At 31.4% G+C, this 14,438-nt stretch overlaps 1 protein-coding gene and 1 long non-coding RNA gene across 2 annotated transcripts in view; one reads left to right on the top strand and one right to left on the bottom strand.

The window, feature by feature from the left end:
- Window positions 1-13,107, top strand: part of LOC117180083 (female-specific protein transformer-like) — a 45,666-nt gene extending 32,559 nt beyond the window's left edge. The window contains exons 4-10 of the mRNA XM_033372399.1: window positions 8,340-8,453; window positions 8,536-8,632; window positions 9,404-9,466; window positions 9,627-9,815; window positions 9,914-10,076; window positions 12,081-12,234; window positions 12,338-13,107. Of these exons, the coding sequence (XP_033228290.1) occupies window positions 8,340-8,453; window positions 8,536-8,632; window positions 9,404-9,466; window positions 9,627-9,815; window positions 9,914-10,076; window positions 12,081-12,234; window positions 12,338-12,357 (800 nt within the window). The 3' untranslated portion in view covers window positions 12,358-13,107. The remainder of the gene's footprint in view (window positions 1-8,339; window positions 8,454-8,535; window positions 8,633-9,403; window positions 9,467-9,626; window positions 9,816-9,913; window positions 10,077-12,080; window positions 12,235-12,337) is intronic.
- LOC117180086 overlaps window positions 9,295-14,438 on the bottom strand; it is a 57,831-nt gene continuing 52,687 nt past the window's right edge. Inside the window, exon 2 of the long non-coding RNA XR_004468001.1 lies at window positions 9,295-9,769. This is a non-coding gene — a long non-coding RNA (uncharacterized LOC117180086). The remainder of the gene's footprint in view (window positions 9,770-14,438) is intronic.

Genomic DNA, 14,438 nt, shown 5'->3' with positions numbered 1-14,438 from the left:
AATTTTTAATTATATATATGTGTATATATATATATATATATATATATATATCATATCATATACATTCATATCATATGAATGTTACACTTCTTGCACCGTTAGAACGCAAAGCGCTCAATATTTGGGAATAACTGCAACACACACTGTTTCAGGGCAAAAAAGGTTATCTAATAAGGTCAGTATCACGTTCCATTGTTCGAATCATATATATTGACCACTTCTCACAATGTTCGTACGCGTAGCGCTCAATATTTCGAATTAACTGTAACACTCACTGTTTCTTAGTAGCATATATATAACAGTTCTAAAATGTGTGTGTGTGTGTGTGTGTATGCTACTAAGAAACAGTGAGTGTAACAGTTAATTCGAAATATTGAGCGCTTCGCGTTCGAACATTGTGAGAAGTGGTCAATATATATGATTCGAACAATGGAACGTGATACTGACCTTATTAGATAACCTTTTTTGCCCTGAAACAGTGTGTGTTGCAGTTATTCTCAAATATTGAGCGCTTTGCGTTCTAACGTTGCAAGAAGTGTAACATTCATATGATTGGCATTACCGCACTTGATACTAACCTTATTCAAGCACCGTTCCTGTCCTTGCATTGTGAATGTTGCAGTTTAGCCAAAATATTGAGCGCTTAGCGTTCGGCCGTTGCGAGAAGAGGGCGATAGGGTTGTTTCGCGATTTTAGATAAAATAATTTTTTAATGCATAATTTTAAATTGAATTGAAGGTGCGTTATAATTTTCTTTTCTTTTGTGTCGCTCAACAGAATAAAATTATTAAAAATTGAAGGCAGTAAAACACTCAGAGGTTCTCATAATTATCTATCAATGTAGCGATGCGAAACTCATGATAAAGAGGTCAGGCCACGGTCTGCTGTCAATTCTGACTATTTTGGTTTGATAGCTATATTTGTTAAGGATTAGGTAACAAGAAAAGTTATCCTGTTGTAATATTTGGTTTAAGAGTCAATAGTATGTTGAAAGAAAACAGTAAGTGAAATTTTTAACACATTTTAAAATCGTACATATTTACGAATTGATCAGTAAACATGGCTATATTTAAGTACTTTTTCAATCAATTCTTTATACATACCATAAATATATTTATTTTCGGTAGATTTTCTTTATTGGTTTTTACTAAACCCTCCTTTGACATTTTTTTTAAAGAATATTTTTCGACTTCTATTTTCAATGTGCAGATAACGAAAACAAAACATCGTCACAGAAAAAGATATTTGAGAATTATTGACATGTGAGCTGTGATTGGTAGAAAATCCGACCCCTTTGACTTCAAAGGGGCCCTCCAATCGACATCGTGATAAAAAATTCATATTTCAACATTAAATTAAAAATAGTAGACAATATGTAAAAAATATTTTATGGACGTTTTTATAATTCAAATTTTATATACAATAAGATCCATTTATTGGAAAAATGATATTTGACTTTGGAAACAACCCTATTCTTATGAATGGCATTACCGCACTTGATACCGACCTGTTTTTACCACCGTTCCTGCCCCGAAACAGTAAAGGTCGAAGTTGATTTAAAATATTGAGCGCTTAGCGTTCGGCCATTGCGAGAAGTGCGCTTTGTGAGACGGGCGTAATGTTTAGCATATTTTAATACGAGATACTGATTTCATCGTCGCTTTTGCTTTTAATGCTATACGGATATGTCTTATGCTCTGATTTAGAGCGCTTGGCGCCGTATAGCGTTAAAACTGTCAATTAAAAAAAAATTTTATGGATATTTCATTGGGCACTTATAGCCTAAAAAAATACCAAGTTATAACCAAATCCACCGAAACACATTTTCCCATGCATTCTGTACGGGGTCCTTTAGAAAAATTGTTTTTCTCTGCATATAAATATCGAAATTATTTTTTCTTATATAATTTTTCAAATAATTTATTTACAAAGCTAATAAAATGGTATCATGATCAAAGTTCACCTTTTCAATGAAATATTGTCAGAATCTTGCCAGAAAATATCAAATTTCGATGTTTTCGAAATATTGGAATAACTCCGAAAATAATTAACATTTTAAAAGCTTCTTAGGCTTATTTTTATAGTTAAGTTCCATAGCATTTCTCTAAATCGTTAAGATATTTCTGGAATATTTTACCTAGATTCTGCCCTATGGTATAACTTATACAAATAATGTTAATTATTTCCCGAGTTATTCCAATTTTTCGCAAACATCGAAGTTTGAAGCTTTTTTAAAATGTTTTTGTATTAAATTGACATGTTGCCTTAAACTTAAGCTTGTTAGACACAGAACTTTATTAATTTTCGCAGAATTACGAGGAAAAAATGTTCAAATTAACATTATAAGAATTACTGGACTTTAGCAACAGTTTAAAAACAAACGTGTACATTATTTCAGTCGGTACTGTAGATCTAAATATGTTTTGTTATTTTCAATACATTTTTATTTGCTACCAAGTTTGTTTATAAATCTAGACCACTTTTAAGCTAATAATCGGGATTTTTCCGCCAAAAAATTGATGAAAGTACACTACAGTCCCGCAAGAAAAGTTCACGTTATAGAGGACAAGGTGGTTCAAGCGTGCGAGAGAGTGGCGCTGCTAAGTCAGCGGAGCAATTCCACAACAACGCAGGAGTGCATAAAAAAGCGTGCAGTACCATCGGCAGTTAATCGTGTAGTCTGCTTCAGTCATTTTTAGTCTGTTGCAAAAACGTCGCAGGACATTCGCTTCAGTTCGCTTTTAGTCACTCAGTGTTTAGGTTATGCGCGTTACGAAATTTCGAAGGAAAACAAGAGGAAGCGTTTATCTTTCGACGAGACATATAGGCTTTTAGACAAAAATATATAAGGTGTCTCAAAACAGTCTCTTTTACAGAATTTATTTGTATACCAGTAATTTTACAAATCTATATAAGAAAAATCTGTCCCAAGTTCGATTTTAACAGCTTTTAAAATATTGAATTGTTACCTTTTTCAAGTATGATACCATTTACTTTACATTGCGCAATTCGAAAATTTTTAAATTAAAAATTAAATGCCTTAGAAGTCATGGAAAAATATCAAAAATAGTCACTTTAATTTTGAAAAAATTAAAAAATAAGCTTCTAGATTTCTCAAGATTTGGAAATAAAATGTTCAAGCTTCTCAAGGATGTGTTAACCATTTAAAATTTAAATAATTTAGCTTCTAATTTATGAAGTGTTCTGTTAAAAAATTTTAATTTTTCAATTTTCAATTTTTCCAGCTTAAAGTTGCTTAAAATAATGAAATTTAGAAAATTTTTAATTTCCTTGATTTTTAAATTTATAATCGTTGAAAAGTGTCAGTGCCTTCCATTTTATAAGCGTAAATTGTTGAGCATATAAATACCAAATTTTGTAAATAAAAAAATTTTAAACTTCAATTTAAAGCTTAAAAAATAAGAGTTCCACTTTAAGTGCTTTAGATTTATGTAAAAAGACAACGTATTTACATTAAACTGGGAAAGAAGAATGCAATGTTAAGCCTTTATAATATTACTTGAGTTTTTTAATCCTGCGAGCAGATCGCTCTTGTAATAGGCTGCTCCTAACATCAAAATCTCAATAAACTGGCATCGCCTTTTACATCAGTAATGTAATTTGACAACTTAAATTGAAATGAATACAATACTTCACACGAATATTTCTTAATATTAATGTTCATACTCATAGAAAATATTAAGTCTTAACTAGAATATTAAGTTAAAACTAAAAATACTATATTGTTACACTATAACCTCACTCAGAAGCAAAAAAGTATCATTGAACTGCTTGCACTTCACTTTCACCACAAAACCAGCTTCATAAAACTTATAAGCTTCCAAAGTTTTATATGCTTTCACTTGTTTTGCAGTGTAAAAATTGTGAGATTAAATAAATACGACACTATATCCACTATTGTCACCGAGGGCACTGACCTTACATTTTCACTAAAATCTATATCTTTAAGAGCATACGTATCAAAGCTTTTGATTTTTCCCAATTTTTGGATATATCTGATCTTGACGTCTCCAGACAATTTTCCAAAATATTCACTCTGCATGTCGAAAAAAACAAAAACAATTTTAAAAAACGACGGCAATACATGCGAACTATGGGTGCATAGGGAGGAGGTTATTCCTCCGAAGGCAGCTCGGAGCGCGTGACGTCAAAAGTGAGAATGCTCTATAACGGGACTGCCGTGTACATCTTTTTAAGATTAACGTCATGGTTTCTTATTCTTTTTTATGCCATTAAAAAACCAATCTAATCTTTTTGCAGAAACAACTTTTTCAAATAGATGCTGGAGATATTCTCCTAGACTTTAGAAGTTATTTATTATTTTAATGAAATATTTAATTTGTCAATTGTTTTTATTTCTTAAGATATAAGTCCCTTATTGATTCTCAATTTCCACGTTTTAGGATCAGATTTCGATTTATAAGCATCAGTCAGAGTTAATAAACGAAAATAAACATTTTTGCAAATCCACAAACACAAGAAGATTAAAGTTTCAACATTGAAGATCGAAAACACCAAGTTGAAGATTTTCAACATTTTGTAAGTAAAAACATCTGACTATAAAATTTTCAAGTAGAAAATTTAAAGTTGAATCTAATTTAAATGTCAATTGCATTCAAAGTTCAAAAATGTATTCTCAATCAAATATTCTCACCATTCCCAAGATTTTATTTAGATAATTAAATATGTTTGTTATGCAAGTTTAAGAAAGAATGTCTAGATCAGAAATGATTATTTCATCATGAGTTTGAAAAATGCTGATTTTATTTGGATATGGAATAACCTCTGTGTAAATATAACAGATGAAGGAACAAAACCGATATTTGATCTGGGCGAAACAAAGCGTCCTGAATGTTCGACGTCTACCAAGGAAGTAGAAGAACGCCGAACAGTTCAAACAATTATCGCTGAAGGAACAGGTATGTGTTTAAATATTTTCTCATGGCACTCTAGATTCAATTAAAAAATAAATTAAACAAATTATTTGTCTTCAGAAAAGCAGATTTAATCATCAAAGAGAGTAATTAATACTCTAAATGCTTTTATTATTTATATTTACTTCCTAAGTAATTTTTAGGCAGTGATTTTCCTCGTAATTGTTTTTCAAATACATATTATTTCTGTCAATTCAGCAGTCCAGTGCAAATTTTTATTTGAGATAACAATTACGAATTACACTTATAAGCGACGTTCAAAATCTGTCGCATCATATTTGACGTGAAACTACAAACATTTTTACCCCTAATAAATTATTAAATACATCATTGCAGAGGTTCACTTCTTATTTTTATTATATTTTATTTATTTATTTTAAATATCTATGAAAAATGAAACAGATTTATTTGTTTATAACGTTGCTAAGTTGTTTTCTTCGCTGTCAGTTAAAAATGTTCTTTCGGAAATTCAATTAATTTTTTTCTACCCGAAGAATAGAAGAGAATAAAAATGTAACATCTAAACACGTAGTTGTTTTACATAAGTTATATTGTATCGTTATACGTAAAAATCATAACAAAATTTATCTAAAATATGAGTAAAATACCCTAACCGGTTTTCGAGAATATCGACTTTAAAATATCCGCCACAAGGCATACAGAATTTAGAGAAACATTGAATCGGCTTCAATAATCCTTACAAATTATGCTAATAATAATATTTATAATGCTTTTTTTCACACAAAAACTGATTTCTTTTAACTTTCTCATGTTTTTCGCAAACGAATTAATTTTCTTTTAAATCAGAAGTATGGGCAAGGATTTTGAAACATCGTATTTAATCGGATAAACGATGAATTTTTACAAGAACAAGATTTTTTAAAAGTTTCTATTAGGTAACACACCTGGCTTTTTTTTTGCATGAAAACAATTTTTACTTCGGAATGTACAAAATATTAAAACCATCTTAACCTCGATGGCAGTTTTTAAAAAAATAAACTATTGAAAAATTAAAAATGCCGGCGATAAGATCCAGAAAATATATGTAGAAACATTGCAAAAATTAAAAAATAAAGTAGAAAAAGTGTGGGCAGCAAGAATCGAACATGTCACCTTTCGGCTATGAAGCTACTGCTTGAGCAACCAGCTAATGTAAAGGATGTTTCGCCAAACTCTATATTGCTTGTGGCGGATATTTCAAAGTAGATTTTCTTGAAAACGGCAAAAAATTGCACATTACTGCTTTGGCGAATTATACTTAGGTAATGAGATTTTAATAGAAAATAATTATGAACCGAAACTAAAGTTGACAATTGCATGTCTCCCCTTGTTAGTACATATTTCTCTCCGCTAATTTTTAATAATAAAGTTTAAAAATATGAAAGTTGGATCATATAGAGTTTTAAGATTTTAAATACCGCAGAAACTTTATTGATGAAAAATTTATTTACAGTCACATACGTCAGGAATATTAACCTATTAAGTCCCAAAACGAAGAAATTTCTCTCTTACGTTTGAGCTTGAATAATTTTATAAAAAAGGCAAAGAATTTATTGTAAAAAAATACTCTTTTCTACTATTTTCGGGTATACTCTACATAGTCTACATGATGCAATGGCTTAAAAAACGGAAAATATTGATTTTCAATTAATAATTAACAAATTAAAAAAAAATCTTTTCTTTTAAGTAATTTTTTTCAATCAAAAAATAGAGGGGGAAGGATTTTTTGTCGCAAATATGCACAAAAGTGCAAAAAATGTCTGAATTTTTTAAATCAGTTGAGTTTTTTTATCTACGATTTTTTGGTGATTTTTTTGCTCAAATCATATAAATATTTAATTATTTCAATAAAAAGGTATTTAAATAGTTTGTTTATTTAAACAAAATAAAAATATTTAGCGTTAAATAGGTAAAATCATAATATTAAGATTAGTGGTGGATGCTAAGCGGATATAAATGAGTTATGCAGGGCTATAAGCGCGAGAGGATATAAGTGAGAGAGGATATAACCGCGGTTCTACTGCACTTCAATTATTATGCTTCAACTTCAGTGTTACACAGCAGAGTCATGTAAAATTGTATATCAGTAAACATTAACTTTTAGTTTTATGAAAATAATATCAGTGAATCACTCAATCGTCGAAAAAAACGATATTTCACTCACTGCATTGGATTTCGGTGTGAAAATGACGTAAAATAGCAATAAAATAACTTCTACAATCTTAATATCATGATTTTACCTATTTAACACGAAATTTTTTTATTTTGTTTAAACATAAACTATTCAAATACTTTTTACTGAAATAATTAAATATTTATATGATTTGAGCGAAAAAATATCGATAGAGCGAAATTTAAAATGTTTGGTTTCCGTTTTTTAGCCGCCATTTTGTTTTAAAAAATCGTAGGTAAAAAACTGAACGAATTTAAAAAGTTCAGACATGCTTTTGCACTTTTGTGCATATTTGCGACCATACAAAAAATTCCTTCCTCCTCAATTTTTTGATTGAAAAAAATTGCTTAAAAAAAAAGAACCTTTTTTTTTAATCGGTTCATTATTAATTGAAAATCAGTATTTTCCGTTATTTAAACCATGGCATCGTGTAGAGGATACCCAAAAATAGTAGAAAAGAGTATTTTACAATAAATTCTTTGCCTTTTTAATAAAATTATTCAAGCTCAAACGTAAGAGAGAAATTTCTTCGTTTTGGGACTTAATAGGTTAATATTATTGTAATACCTTAAATGGTTAGTTATTTTTAAATAAAATTATGCATTCGTCGTGGTTTCTTATTCAAATAAAGGCTTGATGGTCTCTTCCTCGACGGTTAAAGATGTTTATATTATAATTTTAATGAAATATTAATTTTGTTATTGGCTTCTATTTCTTAAGATTTAAGTAACTGATCGGGATACCATATTTGAAGTTTTAGGTTCATGTTTCGATTTTTAATCATCAGTCAAAGTTAATATCAACAATAACATTTTTTGTAGATCCGCAAACGCAAGAAAAGTGACAATCGAAGACATCAAATTGAAGATTGAAGATTTGAAGACGTCAAATGGAAGATTTTTTATGAAAAAATCAGAATATAAATTCAAAGTAACAGTTTTAAACTCAAATAGAATTTAAATGTCAATTGGATTTGATTGGTTATAAACTCATAAATATACTATAAATCAAACATTCTCACTACGAACATTTCATCTTCAAGATCCAATAATCTTCAAGGATTGTTTTTATGTTATTTTATTTAGATAATTAAATATATTTGTTATGCAAAATTAAGAAAGAATATCTAGATTAGAAATTATTATTTCTTCATGAGTTGCAAATTGCTGCTTTACTTTGCATGTAAAATAACCTCCGTGTAAATATAACAGATGAAGGAATAAAACCGATATTTGATCGGGACGAAATAAAGCGTCTTGATTCGACATCTACCGAGGAAGTAGAAGAACACCGAACAGTTAAAACAATTGACACTGAAAAAACAGGTATATGTTTAAATAATGTTTGCTTGGCACCATAGATTTAATTAAAGAATAAATAAAATAAAAATAAATTATTTTTCTTCAGAAAGGCAGATTCAATCATCAAAGAGACGGTCAAGGTCTTTGAGTTCTTCAAGAAGGTGCGATAAAGGCGCAAAAGAAGCGTCATCGTATCCACTCAGGTTTGTGTTCTAGAATACATTAAATGCTTGTTAAGAAAATTCTGATTGCTTTCTTTTTCATTAATACTCTAAATGCTTCTATTATTAATATTTAGTTCCTGAGTTAATTTTAGGCAGTGATTTTCCTTTTAATTGTCGACAAGAATACAATAAAAATGTGTATATATATATAAAATACTGATCTCTTAACATTTCCCGCTATTTAAAATACCTATTTTATTTTAAAAATTGATCAAAAATAAAGTTTCTCTGACCTCTTTAAAATTAAAATTGCATTGTCTTTCAAGAATTCGATAAATAGTAACCGATTTGTTAAAATTTGGAGCAAATCATTTTTTCAGCCCTATAACTGAAACTCGCAATTGAACGCAAAAGAATTTAGAGTTTGAAAAATAAGGGACAGACTAATATCCATTGAATATTATTTTTTGCCACTTGTCAGCAAAATACAGTCAATATAGTAAAATATTATGAGCAATTTTTCAAAACTTGCGAATGAAGCTGTCGAAATGACATTATTTTCTGAGTTGGAACACATAGCGTAATACATTTATATATTATAATTAATATCTTATTTAATATATTCTCATTGAACATTGAAAATACTAACGTAAAACCTAATTCACTGGAATATGGATACATAGTTTTAAATGCATGATAGATTAGAAAATTAATTTTTGGTGTATTTTTGATCACTCGTTTTTACAGTCAATACGTTGAGTTCATTCTTTTAAAGTTAGCACTATCTTAATCCTAAACTTATGTTCACAGGCATGAACGATCTTCTCACCATTTGGACAAAAAGAATAATCGCAGGAGCTACTCAGATGACAGGTAATATTCTGCATATAATGTAAATCAATGTATAACGTAGTTTTTCTAACTAATAATATAATATTCCCCGCATTGTGGTGGCGACGAGACCTTTTTTCTAAAGCAGAGATATGCAATAATAAATAATATTATGATATGTATATATATATTACATTTGCAGACACAAAGACGGCCATCAGAGCCGCAATCGGGAAAACGGGAGAAGAGATCGGTTGCATGATCATACGGGTCATTCTTCCTCACATCGCCTAGACCGGAAGGAATATTCCTCAAAACGAAGGTCATCTCGTGAACGCTCATGTTCTGAAGAAAGAAAACGGTGCAATTCAGAATATGATCATTTGTCTCGGTAAGATTGACATTAGACATGAGAAAAAATTCTATTGTTACGTTTATTGAGTAATTTTCTTTTTTACAAAAGTATATTTTTTGTTTCTGTCCTAGCAGAAATGGACAGTCATATAGAGAGTATCGAGGAAGATCAAAAGAACGAAGAGAGAGACAAAGGTCTGTTGAAGAAAAAAATAGGGAACGATCTAGGGAGAGGAGAATATCTACCCTACCTCATTACATAGAATCAGTACCTGTGCCTCTTCCTTTATATTATGGGGTAAGATGTCTTCATTTTGAGTTTTTAAAATTATATTATACAAAATTTTATTAATAGTAACTACCTGTTTAGCTTTTCTTTATAATAAGACATATGGTGTATTATTTCTCAAGCATACTGCCCTAGAAAAGTAAAGTTCTCCGAACGTACTCAAACATAGCCCAAGACTAGTCCTGCTAGATAGTAGTTAATTGGGATAAAATTTCACCATTTAAATCAATATTTTCCGACAGAGAGGGGATAGCATTTTTGGGGTTTATGCGGATGTTACTCATTTTATCAATTTCTATCTCCTTTAATATAAGTGAACAAATTTTTTTTATTTCAGCTGCTATATTAGATCCGCTAGTTTGAATTTATAATTTTCAACATCACCCCGTTGCATCTTTAAACATTTTGAAATTACCCCTAGTCATATTGGATCCGCTATTTTCAACTTGTAACTTTTAACGTCAGATTCGAAATCAGCTACCTCGGAAACTCTTTTTCATCAAGTTTCATGCAAATTCGACAAAATATTGAATTTTGTCCAGCTTTCAGTGTGTCTCAACTCGCTGTGAACCCTTTGGGGTCCATTCCAGCGCAGCATCTTTGTTAAATTAATCGTAGTTATTTAAAATTGTGAAGCTGAAAACGCAGTGTATCCAAAATTGGTCGAAAATCATCCCTGCGTGTCAACAATATGCTAAAACACTCGCAGGAAAAATGCAGGAGGTTGTCGTCCTTGGGTCGCTCCGTGTCCTCAGGGTGCACGAGACTTTTGCCGGATCGTGGTATTGATTCAGTCACAGACTGTAACGGGATTGTGCTGGAATCGGGTGCAATTTTTTTCAGATTAGCACCCGCTCCCGGCGAAATCCTGCAGTTGTCCTTATGGCAAACTATTAATATATATATAACTGTGCGGAAACAAAAAATTTCTTCATAAGTTCAGTTTTTCTTTGTTTTTTAACCTTAAAACTAGCTGAAAAAGTGAGGCTGGATCGGCTATTTACACTGGAATCTTGAAGTAAATATTAAAAACCCTACTGTAATGTACGAGTAAGTTGGGGGGGGGGGGTTAGTTCAGCCACATCGCCTTCCCTCTCCAAATTTAAACCGGCCCTTGGAAGTGGGGTTCAGGCGAGACCGAACTCGCTCAAATAAATATTGCCAGTAAAATAATGAAATTGAGAAAATCAGCAATCTATGGTATTACCAAAAATAAAAAATAAAATATGTGTAAAACGTCAAGTCTATTGTAAGCCAACACATTTCACTGGGGAACGATTATGGGATATCAGCATGCACAATAGGGTAATGCAAAAAACGTTTTTCGAGGTACAGGTTAAGTCACCGCCCCCCAGTTTTGTATTGCCGGAGAAAGAAGATCCGTATTTTTTTCATTTAATTAATATGGAGAAAGTTTGGCTTTTTGAAAAATTGAACTCATACTTCAGAGTTTGATCGAAAAGTGTCAAGTTTTTTAGGGATTGAAGAGGAGTGTCTACGAAATAAAACCAAGTTTTATTTTTAACCCACTCTTACCCGCCCACATACACACACAGCGCCCAAATATGGCTCTTAATGTTAATTAAATGGGATTTTAAAGTGCCTGGTGGCACGTGTTAATATTTTAATTATGATAAAAAAAATTACGGATTTTTTTTCGCAGGGAATGGAAATTAGGGAGAGGGAGGGGTGGTACTTGCCCTCTGGAACAACAATTTTGCAATAAATTTTTGATCCACCCTAATGCAAGACCTGCCTGATTTTAAATGAATTAGCCCTAGACAATAGTTCGTTTAATGATATTGAAGGAGCCAGAAATCGTCAAAATAAATTTCATCACCATAAACTTAAAAATGGCACCCCCTCCACATTGGAAAAGGTTGGCTCAAATGGCAAAAAGATTTCCCATAAAATACCATCCAATAGGACTATACTTCGGTTACGTTTCTACACTTAATACATTTTGCCTCGCATATGCAATTTAAATTTAATATGAATCTGTTATTTGAATAGAATTTTCCTCCAAGACCAGTAATGATGGGTGGTCATATGATGCCTGGTCGAGGACCTTTAATGAGAAGTAGGCTTCCAATTGGACCAAGATTACCTTTTCCTCCACGATTTATGCACCCGGATATGTATAGGCCTTCATTACCACCAAATCCACGTAAGGCTGCTATCTGTATTTTGTGTACTCTATCACAATCTACATTACAGATTCACGTAATATGTGATTATTTGTATGATCGTATAATCTTAACTTCTTTCAGGATTCAATCGCATGTTTTGAATGGATATTGGATATCTTAAAGGTTTGACCTGCCTTGAAACTTCATCAGTGTTTGCAGTGCCATGGTCTTTATTTCAGGACCTCAAAAACGTCCGTACAATATAAGCATTATAAAGTGATCAAATATTTTGTGACGCCTAAGGTTTAAGTAAAAATTGTGTAAGCTTCACAAAGTCTTTTAATTTTTAGCCCATATTTTACTTTTGAAATCTGTAAATATTTTTATAATGTATATTATGTATTTATTATGTCTTCAGTGCAGAAGCAACCCAAGTTCTGCATTCTATGAAAATTCTTCTGCTCCTGCTTAGGATCAGAAAAACGTTATACATATACTATGGTTTTAAAAATGAAAGACTTTGTGATATCTGATATTCGGGGTGGGTATAGTGACAGAAATCTGTTGATAGTTTGGGGCGTATTTGTATACATGCATGCTATCAGCGAGACCAACGCTGTTGGACGGCATTTTTTGTTGTATAAACATACACTGAATTCACAAAGATTCTGAGAATATGTGCGTGTCAATCTGATAATCACTGTTTAAACGTCGCAAAATATGTTAAATTTGCACTGATGTGGTCTTGAACTCATTCCTTGTGTTCAAATTCGGAATATTTTTTTCATTTTTAATCCATATTTTACTATTGAAGTTTGCATGTCTATATATTACATATTTATGCAAGATATATTATGTTTTCGAAAATTCAAAAAATAAATAAGCAATAAACAGAAAATACAGTATCTGTCTGTATTTACAAATCATATTATCGATATAAAGTCATTATTAAAAATTGTTCACGTCTTAATTACGAATACATTTTTTTGAATGATATAAAATGTTATTAATAAACTATATTAAGGATCATTTATGATTGCTAACAACCTCTTTGCCCCTATTGGAGCATCTTATTCGTGTTCCAAGTTTTTTTGAAGTAGGTTAAACTTCTATGACTTCTGTGTCATATTGCAATATATCAGAATTTTTTATCATTTTTCGGAGGAAATATAAGATTTTAAATAAAAATTTGTGTCTTATGAACCTATACAGGGGGGTAATTTTCCATAGAAGTGTTCCATGTCAGTTTTGTGAATAGCGATGAATCGTTATACACTGCGGTACCACTTTCGTGGTACTTGACTTTTTGCGTTGTAGCCATTGTAGCGGAAGGATTTTCGCTGTGGTATGAGCTGGCCTCGTATATGACTTCCACATAAAAATAAAAAACTGGCAGTAAACTACGATAGACTTTCAATTTAAAGCTACCGCCAATAAAACACAATTGGAAGCAATTCAATGGGAACACTGAAAAAAACCAACCTTCTTTTTGTCGTATATTGAAAGCGATTGCGCCGAGAAGTTAAAACGAGAATTATAAATAAGGTTTTAGACTTGCAGAAGACAACCAAATTTGAAGAAAACTAACCGTGCATGTCACGAATAGAAGGGAACAAGTTTCACCTTTTTGGACAAAATTACAAATGATATTCTCGACTTGCGAAGATAATCAATTTTGAGGAAGTTAGCGTAAAACAGTATTTTCGTTCCTTTCCGCATGTTGAAAACGAAATTTATAATTTTTTTCTGACACCTTGTGGCAAAAGCTTTTAGTTGCCATAAAGCCACATTTGTGACAGTAATTCAATTAAATTTGGAAATTTGACGTCTAGTATCAAGAGTGGAATTTAATTAGTAATTTCAGCAATAGCTTTCGATAACAGGAGGCCAAAATATGAACCCACCCTGCCGGAAAAAAGGAAAGAAGGGGGCTGAAAGAAGGTCGGTTTGAATTGCGTATCTGTCATTTGCAGATTAAAAGAATGAAAATGTAAATTGGTTGGCCACATTTTTAATCGGTCACCTGAGAGCGGTGCTTTAAATCTGCCATTCCACATTCGTTAAAATGCTTAGTGAATAGCGTTGAATGAGACTGACTAACCTGAAATAATTCCTATGGGCATTCTACGATTCATTATAGACCGTGGGCTGACAACGTAAATGGGAGCGTGATACTGATAAGGCCAATTTTCACATGAGATGTTCGTCTGATGATGAGGAACGTAAAAATGGGTGCCTGGCA

Source organism: Belonocnema kinseyi, chromosome 9 (assembly GCF_010883055.1).
Source record: "Belonocnema kinseyi isolate 2016_QV_RU_SX_M_011 chromosome 9, B_treatae_v1, whole genome shotgun sequence".
Taxonomy (NCBI): domain Eukaryota; kingdom Metazoa; phylum Arthropoda; class Insecta; order Hymenoptera; family Cynipidae; genus Belonocnema; species Belonocnema kinseyi.
Note: the sequence above shows the minus strand (reverse complement) of the source record. Positions and strands in the feature narration are given on the sequence as shown.